This window comes from Ochlerotatus camptorhynchus, unplaced genomic scaffold, assembly GCF_037179485.1.
Source record: "Ochlerotatus camptorhynchus isolate MF236.1 unplaced genomic scaffold, CSIRO-AGI_Acam_v1.1 ptg000046l, whole genome shotgun sequence".
NCBI lineage: Eukaryota > Metazoa > Arthropoda > Insecta > Diptera > Culicidae > Ochlerotatus > Ochlerotatus camptorhynchus.
This window is the reverse complement of record NW_027040537.1, coordinates 2180996-2200435: the sequence shown is the minus strand read 5'-3', so window position 1 is coordinate 2200435 and position 19440 is coordinate 2180996. Positions and strand designations below refer to the sequence as shown.

General features: G+C 41.7%; 1 protein-coding gene across 3 annotated transcripts in view; it reads left to right on the top strand.

Annotated features, from left to right (window-relative positions):
• Positions 1 to 3982: 3982 nt before the first annotated feature.
• The window catches only part of LOC135716612 (non-canonical poly(A) RNA polymerase protein Trf4-1-like), a 79483-nt gene continuing 64025 nt past the window's right edge, over positions 3983 to 19440 (top strand). Inside the window, exons 1-2 of one of the 3 annotated variants that reach the window (XM_065238996.1) lie at positions 3983 to 4460; positions 11037 to 12151. In XM_065238996.1, coding sequence (XP_065095068.1) covers positions 11589 to 12151 — 563 coding nt within the window. In that variant the 5' untranslated portion in view covers positions 3983 to 4460; positions 11037 to 11588. Of the gene's footprint in view, positions 4461 to 10265; positions 12152 to 19440 lie in introns of those variants that run through there. The other 2 variants (XM_065238997.1, XM_065238995.1) reach the window with 2 other exon arrangements.

The window sequence follows — 19440 nt, the reverse complement described above, 5'->3', positions numbered from 1 at the left end:
TAAATTTGTCAAGGTAGGTTGGTAGTCCATACGAGAGGTCTTACGCGGATTTTGAGTGACGTTTTTTTTTAATCGCTTTCTCGTGTTGCCTTTAAACACAAAGGGACTACCTTCACCAACCTCTGAGTCAGAGCCCTGATCATCATCTGGCAAAATGGAGTATGTGTTTTTGGTTTTTGGGGTGGTTTGGGAAGATGAAGCGGTGTTTTTTAAGAGTTCTGCAAGTGACCTCTTGGAGCGAGCTTGCAAAGACCGCTTAAGTTTTTCTCCCTGCTGTTTGTACTTCGGGCAATCAACCAAAGCATGCAGAGTATCCTTGCAGTAAACACATTTTGGGGTAGCCCGGCAAGGACCATCTGCATGCAGCTCGCCGCATTGATCGCAGCTCGGTTTGTTGGAGCAGAAGTCAGCGGTGTGACCAAGTTGCTTGCATTTTGAGCAGTTCATTACCCGCGGTACAAACAAGCGTACAGGCAGTCGAACCTTCCCAATTACGACGTAGTCAGGTAGCGCCGATCCTGAAAAGGTCACACGGAACGAGTCTGACAGAGAGTACGTTTTTTTCGTGCCAATGAGAGACACTGATTGCATTTGGATGCAATCCAGAATCTTCACTTTCGGAAGGGCACGGTTTTTAAAAATACCGAAGGATTCGGCATGAAGGAAATCTTCGCAAGTTAGACTCGCTTCGGTGACCACTCCTTCGATTTCTACGTCGCAACTGGGGATGTAGACTCGATATTCCATCGTAAAAAGCTCATAGGCAACAATCCGGTTTGCCTGTTTCAGGTCATCAACGGTAACGCGCAGTTTGTTTGGCGTCACCTTAAATATATCGGTTACGGCCGAAAAATGTTTTGTCAGATCCTTCGAAATCCGAGAAATATTCAAAGGTTTTTGTTTGGGCCGGAAAAAAACAACCCACGGACCTTTTGAGCCACTTGGGTAAGCTTTATGGCGGGGGGTCGCAGAAATTTTTAAGGGAACGGTTGGAGTAGGGGGAACAGGTGGACGAGGGGGCGATGGTGGAGAAGGGGGGGCAGGGGGTGCAGGAGGCTGTTGTTTAGACATCACCTTTGGGTAAGCTCCAGTGCTCGTTTTGGGGTCCGAAGTAGAGTCCCCTGAGGTATCCATTTTCTCTTCAGTGAGAAGCAGATTTTCGAATGATGGAGATTCAACAGACTCATCATCGGAGATATCTGCTAGCGAAATACCCCCGCCATCATTTGTTTCATCCATTGCGGGGTCTTAAGTACCTCCGCAACAGATTTCGACATAAACAAGAAAAAAAAAAAATATGCGTAAGGAAAACAAAAAAAAAATAAATAAAAGAAAATAATAATAAAAAAAAAAAAAATATATATATATATATATATATAAGAAAAAAAACTTATCTAGAAATATACGGTAAAAATAATACTTAATCCAACAAAGCAAAAAAAAAAAAAATGTGCCAGGAAAGTTAATCAACACTATAGGGCGATTAATCAGACTGCAAAAAAAAAACAGTAAGTGAAAAAAAAAGAAAAAAAAAAATGAAAACTTTTTCAGGAAAACCAAAAAGGTGTCAGAAAAGTTAATCAACACTATAAGGAGATTAATCAGCAAAAATTAATAGCAAAAAAAAAAACCAAAGTGAAAAAGAAAAAAAAGGAAAACTTTTTCAGGAAAAAACAAAAAGGTGTCAGAAAAGTTAATCAACGCTGTATGGAGATTAATCAGGTTGCGGAGAACGGGAGATAACCGTTTGTTACTTAACTCTCCACACAAGCGCACGGAGTGTGGCTGATGACGATGATCTACTGATGTGAGGATGGTGATGATCGTTCTATTGTTGCCCTCGAGTGTTTTCAACAAAGCACCGGCTGGCTCGCCGGCTGGTGAACTCGATGACCTTGATGTTGCAGTGGCGTGATGCGATGAAATTTGTTGGCTAAAGATGAACAGCTCATCTGCCGGACTCGGCCGGAAATGACTGCTTCCTTTCTCGAACGGTTGTGCGGCAAATGCAATTCCGCGATGCTCACTACACTTGTGTATACTATAACACCACTCAGTGTGAAAGCGGATTGAAAAAAAAACCTCAATAGGGAAAAAAACTAGTACTGATAACGGAGTGCAGGCAACACTAGACCGAAACAGTCGAACGTTCGATGCGGAATGTTCTTCTACCTTGTCAGGAGAATTTCTTCTACCTTCTCGGAGGAATTTCTTCTACCCTCTCGGGGAAATTTCATCTACCCTCTCGGGGGAATTTCATCTACTCTCCGGGGAAATTTCACTTCCCCTTTCGGGGAAATTTCTTCTACCTTCTCGGAGGAATTTCTTCTACCTTCTAAGGAGAGTTTCTTCGAGCTTCTCGGGGGAATTTCATCTACGCTCTTGGGGGAATTTCATCTACCCTTTCAGGGGAATTTCAACTGCCCTCTCAGGGAGCGCCAGCAGCATCCTCGCAAGAAAGAGGATGGTTCTCACTTACCGAGTTGCGCCATTGTCGTGACTGGATCGAGGTTTCCAGCCTCGGTCACGGTTCACGAATCTGATGCTCCCACTGTTGGTCAGCTAGTGCCACTATCCCTTATGCTGGTGGTCCTTTGCTGGTCATTCGTTCTCTCCACAGTCCGTCATAAGAATGCCGTCATCGAGCTTAGGTACTATCAAAATTCCCGAACCAATCAGATCCCGTTTACATACGGTCTATCACGCTTAACGCTTACTTGATTCTACTCATTTCTATTCCACACTAACTCTATCTACTACACATATAGATAAATTCAAATTGCCTCTAAATTGATCATCTAGAGAAGTTCCTCCGGGAACAACACTTAAGAATTTCATCAGAGTTGTTGGCACCTTCAGAAGAAATTTAGGGAAGTTCAGAGAGTTTTTTAGGGAACTTAATACAATTTCTCAGAAATAACAGAAATTAAGAAGAGTTCTGAAAGCTTTTGAGAAGCGTAGGAAATTTCTTAAAAGTTCATAAAACAGGAGATACACTACAAGAGATTTAAGAAAACATACGAAAATTATACGTATCCTTTCCATTCCCGGTAATGGCGGCCTGTTTGTGTGAATAAATATATCCTCCACTGTGCTGAAGATTCTGTAGATTAGTAACTTTTTGTAGATCAATATCGAGATCAATTAATTTGTAATACGTTTTCAAATTTAACGGATCAATGGAGGATACCCCCTTCCAACTAATATTTGGTTTTTCTTTAATTATGGTTATGGTCATTAAGCGGCACCGGTGGTGTAGTGGTAAGCGTGATTACCTCTCACCCCAGCAGGCCTGGGTTCAATCCCAGTCGGCGCCGCCGGGATGTTCTGAGGCATAACATCTCTGATCACGCCTTCCTTCGGATGGGAAGTAAAGCCGTTGGTCCCCGGTTCATGAGTTGATGGGTCGATAGGTAGGGTCCAGGTGTGGGAGCTGCCTTCCTGGCACGTCGGTAGCATTGGTGCTCAGCACGGAAAACAAGATCGACGGAAAAAACAAACCAAAAGAAAAAAAAAATGGTTATGGTTATAGAATTTCTTTGCCACGTTTTTAGCGAATTGACTGTGGTACACTTAAAAAATACTTCTTTAAAATCTGAACTGAAACAAAAACTTTCCCACTGTATGTGAGTCCTCATTGTTTCCAACAACTGTCTCAAACTGCACGATCCAAACAGCCACAGTTGATTTTTGTTTCCTTCCTATCCATCTCCGACCACCACCTCCAGATGTCGCCATTGATCACCTTGAAACTGAAGCGCCGCGTCGCTTTGGAACACGCACACTGACGCAGTTTGATGCACAATTTACTGCTGTCTCTCTCCCCCTACAGCGTATTCCTATTCCAAATGACGAGAAACCAACAAACATCCAGAAGGGAAGGCACACGTGTGTATGCTTTCCTTTTCTCTCCTGTGAGCTGTCGACGGCGGTCGCAGCGAGAGTAGCTCGATCGTGCATCCATTCGCCTCGTCGCCATCATTCTGGTGTGGAGTGCTGAAGTGCAGTTCCTTGTGTCTTTTTCTCTCGCGGACGGTGGTGGAAAATTTCCTTGCGGACATTCTCATCGTCGGGAAGAAAAAAAAACGGGGCAGATTTCGAGAACCATTCCGTGTGCTCGCCGGGCCAAACTCGCATCAAGTTCCTCGCATAGTACCGGAAGCGCTGCTGTACTACGGTTCTCGTCGTCGAGATCACGGTTTTTGGTGGTGTCGTCGCACACCATCTTTCTTTTCGCGAGTGGCGGAAGAATTTCTTTGCACACACATTCCGCGGGTGTGCAACGTGAAAAAACAATCAATTTCGTCATCCTGGAGACGGCTGCTGGATTATAGCCGCCCGGTAGTGTTCAAAGTGGACTGCGCAACGTGGAGCTTGCTGGAGCAAAAAGTTTTGCAAGTGAAGTGATTTGGGGAAAATTTCCGAGTTCGAAAAAAGTTTTTTTTCTTTTGTTCATTTGGGTGAGTTTGCTGCTGAGCTGTGTGTAGTAGAAGAGTGAGGAAGATCGAGGAGGAAAGGAGCGGGTGGCAGGCGGAGGCTGACATTCATCTTGCATCTCTTTCGTTACCGTGCTGCCGACGTCGCTTCTCTTTCGCTCCGCTGCAGCTAGATTCGGGCTCTCGCTTCTCGCACGACGGACAGTGGATTTGTGTGAGTGCATGTGCACTTATTGCGGGTGTGTGAGTGTTACGAACAGTGGTGCGAAGAAAAGTGTCAAAAAATGTGCGACCGTGGAGGTGTGTTTGTGTGTTGGGACGAAATATCACAGCCGATACGCAAGTGCAGTGCTGGCTGATTAATCGGATTGCCATCTCAGTTATGTGATGCCTTGGGAAAAAGTAATGGATATAAAAATGCGTTATCTTTTTGTTTGTAGAAATTGCAAACAAAAGAAAAATAGATGCATAAGCCCCCAGGGGCACTCACCCTTAAGCCGTTTTTGAACGAATCGGGTACGTCATACTTTTTTTTTCGATCCGATTCGTTCACCCGTATTCTTGTTTTCGTTCGACCCATACAAAAAAATCTTTTAGTTCGAACGGTTCGAACGCAAACATTATGATTATCCTTGACTACAAGTTGATCAGATTTGAGTCAAAGAACGACCAGAGTTCGCTCGAAAGTTTAGTAAGTATCCTAAATTGCGTGATTGGGATTCCAAAACGTTTGTATCGCTATCAAACACGATTCTTATATTAAAGTTTGTACTAACTTGCTCTTCAGGATTCAGTTCAGGGCAAAATTCTTCGAATATCAGAGATTCATAGGACCCGAGTAAGCACTGCTCCTCTCAATGATAAGAGCTCTTAAACCAGGCTAGTCCACCAAACCTTCGTTTCATGTTCACAGAACTTCAAATACAGACCTGGACCTAGAGTAGAACAAATTTGTCAAACCACACTCATGGGAAATTCAGAGCAGGCCTCTACAATAAGAGCACTTAAGCCCATTGGTTTTTAGCAATACCAACTTAAGATCAAAAGTACACTAAATATAGTTTGATATATACTAACTTTTTGCAAGGCGTCTGCTTATTAGTTGACTTATACATTTTATGAATTTATGATTAATCAATAATAGAAATTTGCAAAAAGGTATAAGAAGATTTCTATCCTTGTAGACTTTCCAGAAACCACCAGATTGAACGACGCTTTTTTTAAATAGTTAATAATTGAAAATTTATCCTGTAACTCAAGTCAACTTTTCATCAGCTGGCAGCACTGCACTGCACATCACACGACGTAGGCATACCCGCGGGGGTGAGTGGACATTGAGGGAGATATGGATGGACATGGGACTGGGGAATTTTCTTAATCTGTCAAACGAAGCTCGGAACCATCGCACACCACGGACGAAGCTGGTACGGAAAGAGCAGGCACCGTAGTCGAACGCTCATTCCACATAGATCTCGGTGTGCTCGGTGGTTGTGGAGTGGCTAATTCGTGCTTCAGAATCGGATATATCCTATCCAACAGTATATACCTAGTGAGTGAATGGGAATTTCCTCTAATCGGAACTAGAAGGAACCATGTGATTTTAGTGTGTGTATATTTAAAACATCCAATTTAAAGGGAAAAAGTTACTTTTTTTTTGTTCACTCGTAATCTCCTGGCAAGGCGTGAGATTGCGATTGCTAGGGTGGCCTTCGAGCCGATAAAAAAAAACCCGTCATCAGCAACGAGGGAGGTCACAAAATTTTCCTGCACTGAAGGAAAAAGTCAAAGACGTCGGAGTGCGAAGAAAAACACCAATCCCACAAGAGGAATAAAAAGAGTAAATTTGCGACGACAGTGTGAAGTGTGAAGCTCTTGGGAAAGGAAAAGTAGTAGTTGTGAGTTGAGGTTGTATATAGAAGGAAAAAAACAGTATATGGGTGATGCCGTCGTGTCGGTGGGAAACGCAATAAAAAAAAATCTACTCAAAGTGATAGTAAATTAATATGTGCACATGTGCTCTCTGCGCGAGAAGAAGGAGTGAAAGGGAACGGACAAACCGGATCGCGAATGGCCGGCACACGGCGGAAGAAAGAGATGGACTAAATTGGAAGTAGTGCACACACGTTGGGCGTACGTACTGGCTGATGGCTGCTGCGGAACAGTTGGTGGATGAAAAGTGGTCAAAATTGGACTGTTGGTGGATGGAGTACGTTTTCCGTGATTGACGCCGCTGAAATAAGAGAAAGATTTTTATGTTCACATTCAGAAAGTTGGCTAAAGCCCAGTATATGGATAAACACGTAGCGGAACACAAATCGGAATGTTTGGGGATTTCTCTAACAGAGTCATCATTTTAAAGCATCAAAGCTGGCTGTATGGATTGACAAATAAAACCACTAGTTTCCTGAATACTCAAGTATCCTGCGCACCTCTATTGGCGCAGGGTTATTTTCCCTAACACAGACTTTAACATTATCATAATTGGCAATGCATACATTCACAGTCAAGAGTGCCAAATACACAGATCGAACTGAATTTCTACAGATTTTCTTCTCGATACTAATTTTATCGAATACAAATGTATACAAGTTTGAGGAGATCTTTAAAATATATATTTTTGATTCATAACATCTCTCATTCCGTCTTCCTCCGGAAAGGAATTAAAGCCGTTGGTCCCCGGTTCATGAGTCGGTAGAGTCCGATAGGTAGCGTCCAGGTGTGGGAGCTGCCTCCCTGGCGTCGGTAGCATTGGTGCTTAGCACGGAAAACAAGATCGACGGAAAATATTTTGTTTTTCCTCCCACACCTGGACCCTACCTCATCAACTCATAGACCGGAGACCAACGGCTTTACTTCCCTTCCGAAGGAAGGCGTGATCAGAGAGTTTATGCCTCAGAAAATCCCGGCTGCTCCGACTGGGATTGAACCCAGGCCTTTTGGGGTGAGAGGCAATCACGCTTACCACTACACCATCGGTGCCGCTATCTTGATTTTGAAATCAAGCTTTAATGCAAAATTATAACTTCGCTGTTTGACACTAAACTAACTGATTGACAGCTTGCTCCCTTACAAAGTCTCACCGAGGGGTGCGAGGATGGTGATTTTTGCCAATGTGATCGCACTTATTTAAAATAGTTCCAGTATACCAAAATTGGTGAAACTTTTGGATTTCGGTTCCATTTTTATGCATTTACTTCAATTCTCTTAAAGAACCCAATTGGGTTGTTTAGAGGTATTGAGGTAAATACATATTGGTAATCTGCATTAAAAATGGAACCGAAATCCAAAATTTAATCAATTTTGGTGCCCTCAGTGGGTCTTTGTATGAGAGCGAGCTGTCAACTAAAAGATCTAGTGTCAAGTCAATAATTAAAAATGTAAATCTTTATTTAGAAATCGATGGGATCTATGGGATCAATTCAGATATCGATGTACTCAAACACCCCAATTGTACAAATGTTTTCATATTTAAGACTTTTGGAATTATTTCCAGAACTTCGATCGCTGAATGTATTCAGCGTCTATCTTTGTGTTTCTGATCGATTTCTGATAATTTCATAAAAAAATAGAAATTAGTTGGTCCAGTTTTGTGGAATCGCTGGTAGGAAGTCACGCCAAAACTGCTTGACAAAGTGGTCAATTAGCCCTCATTTAAATTCAGAAAAATGTGGTAAGATTTGAACACCGTGCATCCGTTCTTCCAGGAATTCGAAAAGCCTCCGGGGGAAGTGGTCGGAACATAACTTTTTCGTTGCAAGCGCTTGGACTCCACGTGAGAAGAAAATCTCCTGTGGTTCGGGCAATTCAGTATCCTTATGAAAAGTGTGAAAAGACTTTCGCTTGGTAACACCATAGAGGTAACTCTAAGACTAGAAGGTCCCGAAATAACGTGCTCAACTTTTTGGCTCAGCTCTGGTACTCTCTTCGGTCCCAAGCTAATCGATTCACCCCTCGAAACATAGGAAAAACCAATAACCCCTCATTTTATCTGTCAAACTTTTATAGCGAATCAAAACAAACATTGCGTAGTACTAGAATTTCGACTAGAATGGGATACGTTAATCATTTGCTTGGGACAAATAGGCTAGTCAAGTAGTGAGCCAATTTAAAATCGTTAGTTTCGTATTGATTGTTGGTAACACCTTGTTTATTTGCGCAGCAAAAAAACTCGCACTTGTGGCCCATATTTTGATCGGTTGTAAACAAACAATGTTTTGCTTACAACAATTATTATATTCTCTCATATGATACCAGATTACTCTGAAATTATTCCAACGATCTTCAGGTGTTCTAAGATCTCCATGACGCTTGATATTGTTCCTTCTACTTCTATTCTAAAGATCTGTTCTTTCATGATACCAGGTTGTTCAGCAATTATTCCGAAGACCATCAGGTTATCAGAGATCCCCATGTTAACGTCAGGTTACTTTTTCAAGACTTCAGGTTGATCAGGTACTATTCTGCAACCAACCAACAATTCAAATGGCATCTCCCAGATATTCTCTCATGATACCAGGTCACTCCGAAAATATTCCAAAAATCTTCAGAGATCTCGGAAAACTTCCCATGTCTCATTGGCAGTCTTCATGTTGATCAAGTATTATTCTGAAGATCTTCAACTGTACAACAATTTAAATCACGTCGCTCAGATATTCACCCACGATATCAGGTTGCTCAGAAATCGTTTCGAAGATTATCAGTGATCTCCATAGATAATCAACAATCCAAATTACATCCCTAAGATATTTTCTCATATGAAACCAAGCCACTCAGAAATTATATCATAACCCTTCAGGTAATCAGAGATCTCTATACTCGAGATATTTTGGTTGTTCAGGTACTATTCTGAAGACGTGGTTGATCAGATACTATTCTGAAAATCCCAAACTGTCCAACAATTCAAATAATGCCTCTCAGATATTCTCTCACGAAACCAGTTGACTTCTAATGTTCAGATGATCAGAGATCTCCAAAAACTTCACTGCATATTTTTTTCAATACTTCTGGTTGATAAATTATTCTGACGATCTTACACTGTCCAATAATTAAAATCATGTCTCTCAGATATTCTCTTATGATACCAGATAGCTCAAAGATTATTCCAAACGCCATCAGGTGATCAGATATCTCCATTAAATCCTCAAGATAGTTGTTCAAGCCTTCAGGTTAAATATGTACCATTCTGAAGTTATCCAACAATTCAAATCGCATCTCTCCGATATTCTCTTATGAAACCACGTGACTCAGAAATTATGCCTAAACATCTTCAACTGTCCAAACATTCAAATCACGTATCTCATTTAACAATGACACCGTGATGATAAGATATTATTTAAAACTCCTACTCTGATCGCGCACGGGCGGGATCCCTACGTTGTGTTTATGATCGTTGTGATAGGTACGGAGATGAAAATAAATATAACGCACAGTTTGCTTGACCGTCCTGCCATGGCGGAGGTATTCGAGATACTGTATTGTTTTCTATATTTCTTTGTATAGTAGCTACAGTGGGTAGGGTAGTTGAACATGTAGATGACATTGCACAAACATACTCAAACAGTCCAATAATTCAAAAAACACCTCTTAAGCAAACCCCACACGCATCAATATATTGAAGCGAAGGGGAATTATTGACAATAATATTGATAATGTGAATTCAGAAATATTGTCAATCTCGATGTATTGACGTCAATATAGAATGTATTGACAATACGATTATTGTCAATAAAAGCAATCGTGTAGGGTTCACTTTAGATATTCTCGAGGATATTATTTCATGAAACCAGATGTCTCAGAAAATATTTGGGGATCAGAGATCCCCAGAAGTATTTTTCTGAAAATATTCAACTGTCCAACAATTCAAATTAAGTCTCTAAGATATTCTTCTAAGCATCTAGCTGATGGTTTTCAAATTGCAGCTATTGAAAAAAAAAAGATCAAAACACCCTTCACCAACAGGTCAGTGTGGCAGTATGTTCACACTGCCGTACTATTAGTACTATCAATTCTATACTTTCATCTCCTCAGATATCGTATAAAATTTTCACTTTAAGCCTGATATTGACGTTAAGCATCTCCAATCTCCAACTATGTAAATCGTTAACTTCACGCATGAAGTAATAAATACATGATTAGTTGAAGTCAAATTTAAGTAAAAATTCAATAAATGGTACAACAGCCCTATAGCATAGTCACTTTTGTAATCAAGAAATAATTGAGAATTATATCTGAAAAATCGGGAAAATATGCAAGAATTAAAAAAAAAGAAATTCACAGGCCACCCTTTTGGGAACAAGAAATTTCTGAAAAAAAACGCATGAATTTCTCATACAACTGAGCAAAAGTGACTCTCTCTATGTTGGTCTCATCGACCGTGCAGAAAACTGCTCGAAAAAAAAACTATTGTTCAATTTTGACCACTTCCTTCGTCCCATTGTGCGCACCCGCTTGAAAGTACGAATCACGGGCAGCCACTCGACACTTTGGCAGTCGCACGTTCAACCATCGTAGCCACCGCAGGCCCGGCGCGCACTCACACTCGACTCGTCTCGTGCTGGCTAATCAATCGCGTTTTTTTTTATTAATCTCTCCCGAAAGCAGCGAGAAAAAGCGGTGCAAATCACGGTGCTTGTAAACTCTCCGGTCATCAGTACAACCCATAACCGCAAGAATCCAGAGCGGCGGATTAGTTGAGTGCAAGAAGAATGGACACTGGTTCCTGTGGAACGAAATTTTAGTGCATTTTCTTCTTTTTGGTGATTTACCCACGACGCAAATAAAACGACGCGTAGCAAGAAGACGTGAGTGAATTCGAAGCAGCATGGATGTGTGAGTGAAGTCAGGATCGAAAAAACAATCGAGAGTAGGTAAATGAACATTGTGTGACGACGACGACTACGAGAGGGTGGTGTGGTGAGCGAAGGTCTTTTCTCGTTCGAAAACTGACCTGTGTCTGCGGGCGGAAGTCGACCAATCAACCAGCCAGTTGGTGGGAGGGTGAAGCAAGAAGAGTGCATTTTTCGTTCGGTCGTTCGGTGGTTGATTGACAGAAGAAGAAAAATAAGTGCGTGAGTTGTTGGTGCGGCACCACCAACAACAAACAACAACAGCCTAAACCCAAGCCTCAAGTCCGGAACCAAGTTTCTACGTGAGATGGATCCGGCAGTTGCTTGGTATCAGGAAGAGCAAGAAGGACCAGCCAAGTATCAGTGGATGAAAATCTGGGAAACCATGTCCGAGTTGAATCCTCCATTGACCGTTCCGGCTGAGAACCAGAAGCCTCAACGAGCCGGAACGGAGAAACCGAACCGTGGCGGTGTAGGGGGAATCGAAAACCGTCTCATCGTTGCCGCAGGGGGTGGTGTCGGAGGTGGAGGTGGTGACGATCACCACCATCACCATCATCACCACCACCACACTAACGCGTTAAGTGAGAACAATAACAACAATAGCAACAACAACAATAACAATAATAACAATAACGTCGGTAATGGCAATGGCAACAATGGGAATAACACGCCTACCGGCGGTGGTGGCACTATTCTAGTCAACAGCAACGAGAAGAACTACAATCCGACCAGGAAGAAAGCCGGGAGTACGGTGGACAATAAGGCCAGTACTTACTACATGAACAAGCAACACTTGCGACTGATAGGCGTGCACGGCGGGTGCCCGTGGCGTCCGCCCAACTACAAGTACGGAAGAGGAATTATCGGGTGAGTACCTAACCTACAGCATCTTTCTAGGGATGTCCCTTTACCTTATAATCATTAAAAGCACACACGAACAACAGCGTATAGTGCAAGCAGCACCGTAAAAGTGCGACGTAATTTCGGGGGTCGTTTGCTCGAGGCCCTGATAAGATAGAAAAAAAAATTTAACTTTCCTCGCTGATACGATGGCAAATTGCACAATGAGCTACATGGGGGGGGGAGGAGAAATGGGTGCATGTGCATTTTTTTGCGTTGTTTTGCCACACGGCTGCTTCATGACTTCATGTTTTGCTCGATACGATCGATGGTGTGATGATGGCGACGAGGTACCTACATTAGAGCTGCTGCAGCAAACGTATTGCTCGACGCGTGACAAACAACCTGATTACTATCGATGTGCGATTGGCGTAATGTGTTGTGGATGTTACGCTGGGTGTTTTTTTTTTTTTTTAGTTGGCTCCTCGACGTGTTGTGTTGCCCGTTGGTTGAGATATTCCTTTTGTCTAATTATTATTGAATTGGCGGTATTTAAATAAGAGGGTTCCAATTGGTTTCCTAATCTAGTTTGGCGTACTGTCGTTTTATCAGATAAATGTTAATCTTAAATGCGGTTGTAGTAATTATGTAACGTAACCTCTCCTAGGGATCGAATCTGAAAGTTTCTGCAGGCACGGGAACAACTTTAATAAAAATTGATGCTAACCTTTCTGGAAGATTAAACAATGCTAGAACATATGGATTTTCGTTAGCGTCTTCAACGCAAATTCCCAACGCCGAGGTTAACGATTAACAACCCTAGTCTAGGGACATATTATATGTTATAGCAAAATCAGTATTAAAATTCGGTGAACTTATTTGAAAAATCACGAAACAGTGGATCTAGGCTACCTAAACTAGCATTAGAGTAGTTCCACACCAAATGACGAATCGAAAAAACTCGGCCTTCTCCGATTTGCATAGTTCAAGCTGAACAATGCATTAGGTTCTAAGTATCATTCAGCGACTTTCTCTTTTGTTAATAACTAGGGTACAGATCCGGTTCTTGCCGTGTTTGTCTTATAAGAAGCTTTTTTTTCCTTGATTTGTTTTCCGTCGATCTTGTTTTCCGTGCTGAGCACCAATACTACCGACGCCAGGGAGGCAGCTCCCACACCTGGACCCTACCTATCGACCCATAAACTCATGAACCGGAGACCAACAGCTTTACTTCCCTTCCGAAGGAAGGCGTGATCAGAGATGTTATGCCTCAGAACATCCCGGCGGCGCCGGCTGGGATTGCTAGGGTGAGAGGTAATCACGCTTATCACTACACCACCGGCGCCGCTTTATTAGAAGCTAGATAATAGCTTCTATCATCGATCTGTGTGCTGAAAGTAGCCGGGAATGTTTTAAAATGGCCGTGAGGATGCAAAGAAAAAGTCGACGAAGAGAATCTGTCAATGTTACCTATGACCTAATGCATTGTTCAGTTTGAATTGTGTGTTATGGACATTACATTTTTGCAAAAAATTTACATTTTTGGATCTCGTAATTTTGTTCGAAATTGAACTATAATATTTCAATAAATAATTGTTGCACGAACAAAGACAAAGTTGTGGAGACAAATAAAGCCTTTCTGGGAACAATATACACAGTATTTTTGTATAGTAGTTTTGATTAACATATCCAAAAAAGAGTTAACTCAAATATCTCAAAAAAGGTATTGCTCTCCCAGAGATTTAAAGGGTGTCCACGATGAAATTGCTACACACAAAATTGATTCGCAAAATTCGAGTTTTCATCCGATTGCCATCAAATTTTCAGGGATTGAGAAATAACTATTAAACTTCATTTTACCATTTTACTCGTATTTTATTTACAGTCCATACGCAAATGCCCGCACCTTGGCCTTAACCCCGGCCATAAGATTCTGCACAACCTGTGAATCAACCGTTTTTTGCATGTAAACCCATACTTTCTTCAGTTCCTCGACTGTCTTCACTACCTTAGGTCGTTTAAGAAGGTGCTGCTTCATAATCGCCCAGTACTTCTCGATGGGGCGGAGCTCCGGAGTGTTGGGAGGGTTGAACATTTTCGGCACGAAATTGACCTTATTGTCCGCATACCACTTCAGCACGTCCTTGGAGTAGTGGCATGAGGCCAAATCCGGCCAGAAGATTGTTGGGACGTTGTGGGCCTTCAGGAGAGGAAGCAGCCGCTTCTGGAGGCACTCTTTTATGTACACCTGTCCGTTCATCGTGTCCTGGGTCACGAAAGGTGTACTCCGCTTCCCGCACGTGCAGATGGCTTGCCAAACCAGGAATTTCTTCGCAAATTTGGACATCTTCTGAGTGCGGACATGCTCCGGAACGCTGAACTTATCCTTGGCCGTGAAAAACAGGTTGCCGGGGATCTGTTTGAAGTCGGCCTTCACATATGTTTCGTCGTCCATGATGCAGCATTCAACTTTCGTCAGCATGTTGAGGTACAACTTCCTGGCACGGGTTTTGGCGGACTTGTTCTGCTTCTCGTCGCGATTAGGGGCCTTTTGTACCTTGAACGTTCGAAGCCCAGCCTTAGTTTTGGCCTTCTGGACAAAACTTCGGCTTAGGTGCAGCTTCTTAGCCACATCCCTAACGGAGGCGTTCGGATTTCGGTTGAAGGCCCCAACTACGCGGTTGTGATTTTTGGTGTTGTACGGAATACTTTTTCCTTCACTTCTGGGCTTCCGATCGGTGGTCAACCGTTCCTCGAACCGCTTAATCACTCGCGACACCGTGGAATTCACGATTCCCAACGTTTTTGCGATGGAACGATGCGAGAGATCCTTGTTCTCGTGATGAATGCGCAAGATTTTATCACGCACGAGCTGTTCTTTCGACTCCATTTCCGCGAGTTTTGATCACAGGACTTTAAAACTTGCAGGATGTTAATAATGCACTATGAACTAAATCCACCCAAATTTTCATTAAATTCTACCCAACGGTTAAAAAGTTAGAGCAATTTCATAGTGTGGCAATTTCATCGTGGACACCCTTTATTTCTGATTTACGGATTAATTCCAACTAGAAGAAGTTCCACCACAGCTGTCAAATAAATAAGGTTTCAATGAATCACCAGCAAACATATTTCAAGTTTGTCAATCTATGTTTTGTTTTCAGTATTCAGCTCCTTTTCATACTGGCGGTATAACCTTTGATAGCTGCGGTGGAACTCTACGGTAGCCGCCGAACGGATTTTTTTTCTTATGATCCGCACTATCTTCAATATTTTTTTTTAAGAGCTCATGAAAAATGCAAATATAATATTTAAAACTATAGACACTCGAAAATTGACGTAGGTCAAATTTTGTGAACTTGTAAACTTGTCAGAATTTCTGTGAGAGAGAAGATTCCGATAGGAAATACAGAGAACTTCTGACGAGAAGCTCAAAGAAATTCCGAGGAAAAGTTTTGCGAACATCAGACAAGAATTCAGATAAATTTCGAAAAGAATTTCTGAGAACTTTCAACGTGACTTTCCGAAAACTTCCGATGAGAAGTTCTGAAAATTTCCCAACGAGAAGTCGACAGTGAGCATGCATAAGGGCGAATACGCGATGATCGATTCTCTTCATCGATTTTCTCTTTGCATTGCTACAGCTAAGCGAAACATTTTTTTAGAATTTGTTCAATGCAGAGTAGTAACAGGTTGTATTGGCTATCAAAAGCAACAGCAAACGCACCGATAAACGTTAAATCTAGCGAATTATTAATAAAAGAGAACATCGACGAAGAGAATCGATCATCGCGTATTGGCCCTTATGCATGCTCACGGTCGAAGTGTTCAGAGAACTACTGACGAAAAGTTCAGAGCACTTCCGACGAAATGTTCAGAGAACTACCGACAAGACACTCGAAAATTGACGTCGGTCAAATTTTATGAACTTGTAAACTTGTCGGAATTTCCGTGAGAGAGAACTTCCGATAAGAAATACAGTTCTGACGAGAATCTCAAAGAAATTCCGAGGACATATTCAAAGAACTTCCGACGAGAAATTCGAAAAAAATACGAGGAAAAGTTTTGCGAATTTCCCAACGAGAAGTGTTCAGAGAACTACTGACGAGTAGTTGAGAGAACTTCCGACAAGACACTCGAAAAATGACGTTGGTCAAATTTTATTAACTTGTAAATTTGTCGGAATTTCCGAAAGAGAGAACTTCCGATAAGAAATACAGAGAACTTCTGACGAGAAGTGCAAAGAAATTCCGAGGGCAACTTCAAAGAACTTCCGGCGAGAAATTAAAGGAATCTCAGAGGAAAAGTTTTGCGAACATCCGACAAGAATTCAGAGCAATTTCGAAAAGAATTTCTGAGAACTTTCGACGTGACGTCCAGAAAACTTCCGATGATAAGTTCTGAGAATTTCCGAACGAGAAGTGTTTGGAGAACTACTGACGAAAAGTTCAGAGAGCTTCCGACGCAATGTTCAGAGAACTTCCAAGCATAATTTCAGAGAACTTCCGAGGAGAAGTTCAGAGTAGTGCTGAGATTTGTATCTAGTCATTGACAGACTTTTACGCGATATTGACAAAATTGTTTTTCACATAGTCACTGACAGACTTGATCCTCAAAAAAATCTTTGTCAAAATCTCATTAATTTTTTCGTCAATGACAAAGATCCATCTGGTAACAAAATGTGTAATTTCGTGCATTCTGTGTCACATTATTGTTATCCAAGCAGTTCAGAACGTAGATGCGTGTTCACTTTATCAGCTCCATGTAATTGTTTTGCTCAAGTCATTTCATGTCGATACAAATTTAGTTAATAAAAAAATCTACACATGTTCGTCACTGACAGCATTATCACTGATAATTGACATGATTTTCCTGGTCGATGACTGTTACATCAAATGAGTGGCCAAAGCAGAATTGCGAATATCACCGTGTATTGTCTTCTGGCGAGACTTTGTAAGAACTTTCGAAAAGAAATTCAGAGAATTTCCCACGAAAAGTTAAAGAATTTCCAAGGAGAGATTCAAAAATTTCGGACGAGAAGTTCAGAGATCTTCCGAGGAGAAATTCAGAGCACTTCCAATGGGAAGTCCTAAGAAGTTCCGAGAACTTCCGAAGAGAATCTCAGAGAAGGTCTTTGAACATCTAGTCGAAAGTTCGCTGAACCTCTCCTTGGAAATTCTTTGAACTTTTCGTCGGAGGTTCTCTGAACTACTCGTCAGTAGTTCTATGAACTTCCGCAGTTCCGTGTACTTGTCGGAAGTTCCGTGCACTTCTCGGAAGATTCCATGAAGTCCTGAAAATTTCCCACTATAAATACATCGAACTTTCGACTAGAAGACAAACTGTCAAATCTTGGACATTATTGCGACTTTGCGCTTGAAATTTGCTTTACCATATTTACCACACTGCAGCAAACGTTGGGATGCATATTTCTGGTGGCTAATATTTATGCTCGGGAAGATCCGAAGCGATAATGTTATCCTTCAGAAAAAGGCTTTCAGACGTTTCACCTTCACCAAAACCGAAGCAACTCTTTCCTGGTCCAATAATTGAAAAGGGCCTGTTAGCCTTTGTAAACAAAGCTTTGGAAGTCCTTTCCTCGAAAAGCGTAGGCTGTACATAGAAGCAAATAACATCATCGTGTCGGGAAAAGTTACCTCCACTGGTTTGCGTCGGAAGGGGAAAGGCTTACAACGTTTTGTTTACAAAAGCTGATGACTTCTTTTCAATTGTTGGACCAGTTTTGCCAGTGAGCTGAGTACATGCTCACATATACACTCTTTACTAGACGATAGAGAATGGCTGCGTGCTTTCGAAGTTCAATTCCCTCTTGGTGCTTACCGAATGGGGTATTAAAATGTAATCTAGATTTTTAAAAATCTGAATTAAATCGCGTATTATCCTGGATGGAGCTTACCGCTATTAAATAATAATGCCACGAATGGTTTTGGTCACCTTTCCCACCGGGAGAGGGTATTACCATAGAGGTAACTCTAAGACCAGAAGGACCCGAAGAAACGTGCTCAACTTTTTGGTTCAGCTCTGGTACTCTCTTCGGTCCCAAGCTAATCGATGCATCCCTCGAAACAGAGGAAAATCCACGAACTCCTCATTTTATCGGTCAAACTTTCATAGCGAATCAAAACACACATTGCGTAGTACTAGAATTTCGACTAGAATGGGGTACGTTAGTCGATTTACTTTGGAGCAATCGGTTAGTCAAGTAGTGAGGCAATTTAAAATCGTTAGTTTCCACTGTCGCGTCTTTTCAGAAACATGGGATTTCGGGTAGTGGATCATATTGTTAATTTATAATATTTGAGTAAGCGTATAATGATGGGCATGATTCAATTTGTATAATAGACAAGCGTAAAAGTTGAATAAATTCACCTACCATCCATCAAATCAGTAATTTAATTTGATTTGTTACTGATAGGTGGATAAGTGGATCGTTTCTCATAGTAATTCTGATTTACTAGTAGTATATATTAGTATTTACTATACTTCCGCTATTCGCATAACAGTCCCATGTAGCTAGGGAATCAATAGGACATGGAACAGTTATGAGAATAGCGGCAGTGTACACATTCGAAAAAAAAAGTTTAGTTTATTCATACCAAATTTGTAGTTTACTCGATTACTCTGCACTCTTTACTTTCGAGTAAATGCTACAAAGGTATGAGTTTACTACTTTTCTCTCTATGACCCATTGATTTTCGTCCGCAGTGTATCTGCATCGAGATTCCACAAAAGTGGTAAAGGGTGATACGGTCAAAATTTGGTCAATATCAACTTGACGTATTTCTTTCAATTTTGCATTTAAAAAACCTGAACACCCCTCATTTTGAAGGTGTGTGTGTGTAGAATGTTGCTCCTATTTTGATTTTGGAATTCACTCTTCAGTTGTCAAAATGCCGTCCAAGCAAGAAGAGCAGCGTATCAAAATTTTGCTCGCGCATCGCGAAAATCCGAGCTACTCGCACGCAAAGTTGGCAAAATCGCTAAAAGTTGCCAAATCAACCGTTACAAATGTAATTAAAGTGTTTGGGGAACGTTTGTCGACAGCCAGAAAGTCTGGATCGGGGGGAAATCGAAAACCGGAAGCCGCTGAGACGACAAAGAGAGTTGCCGGTAGTTTCAAGCGAAACCCTAACCTCTCTCTCCGAGATGCCGCAAATAAGCTGGGTGTATCGTCTACAACCGTGCATCGAGCCAAAAAACGAGCCGGACTATCGACTTACAAGAAGGTAGTGACTCCAAATCGCGATGATAAACAAAATACGACGGCCAAAGCGCGATCCCGGAGGCTGTACACG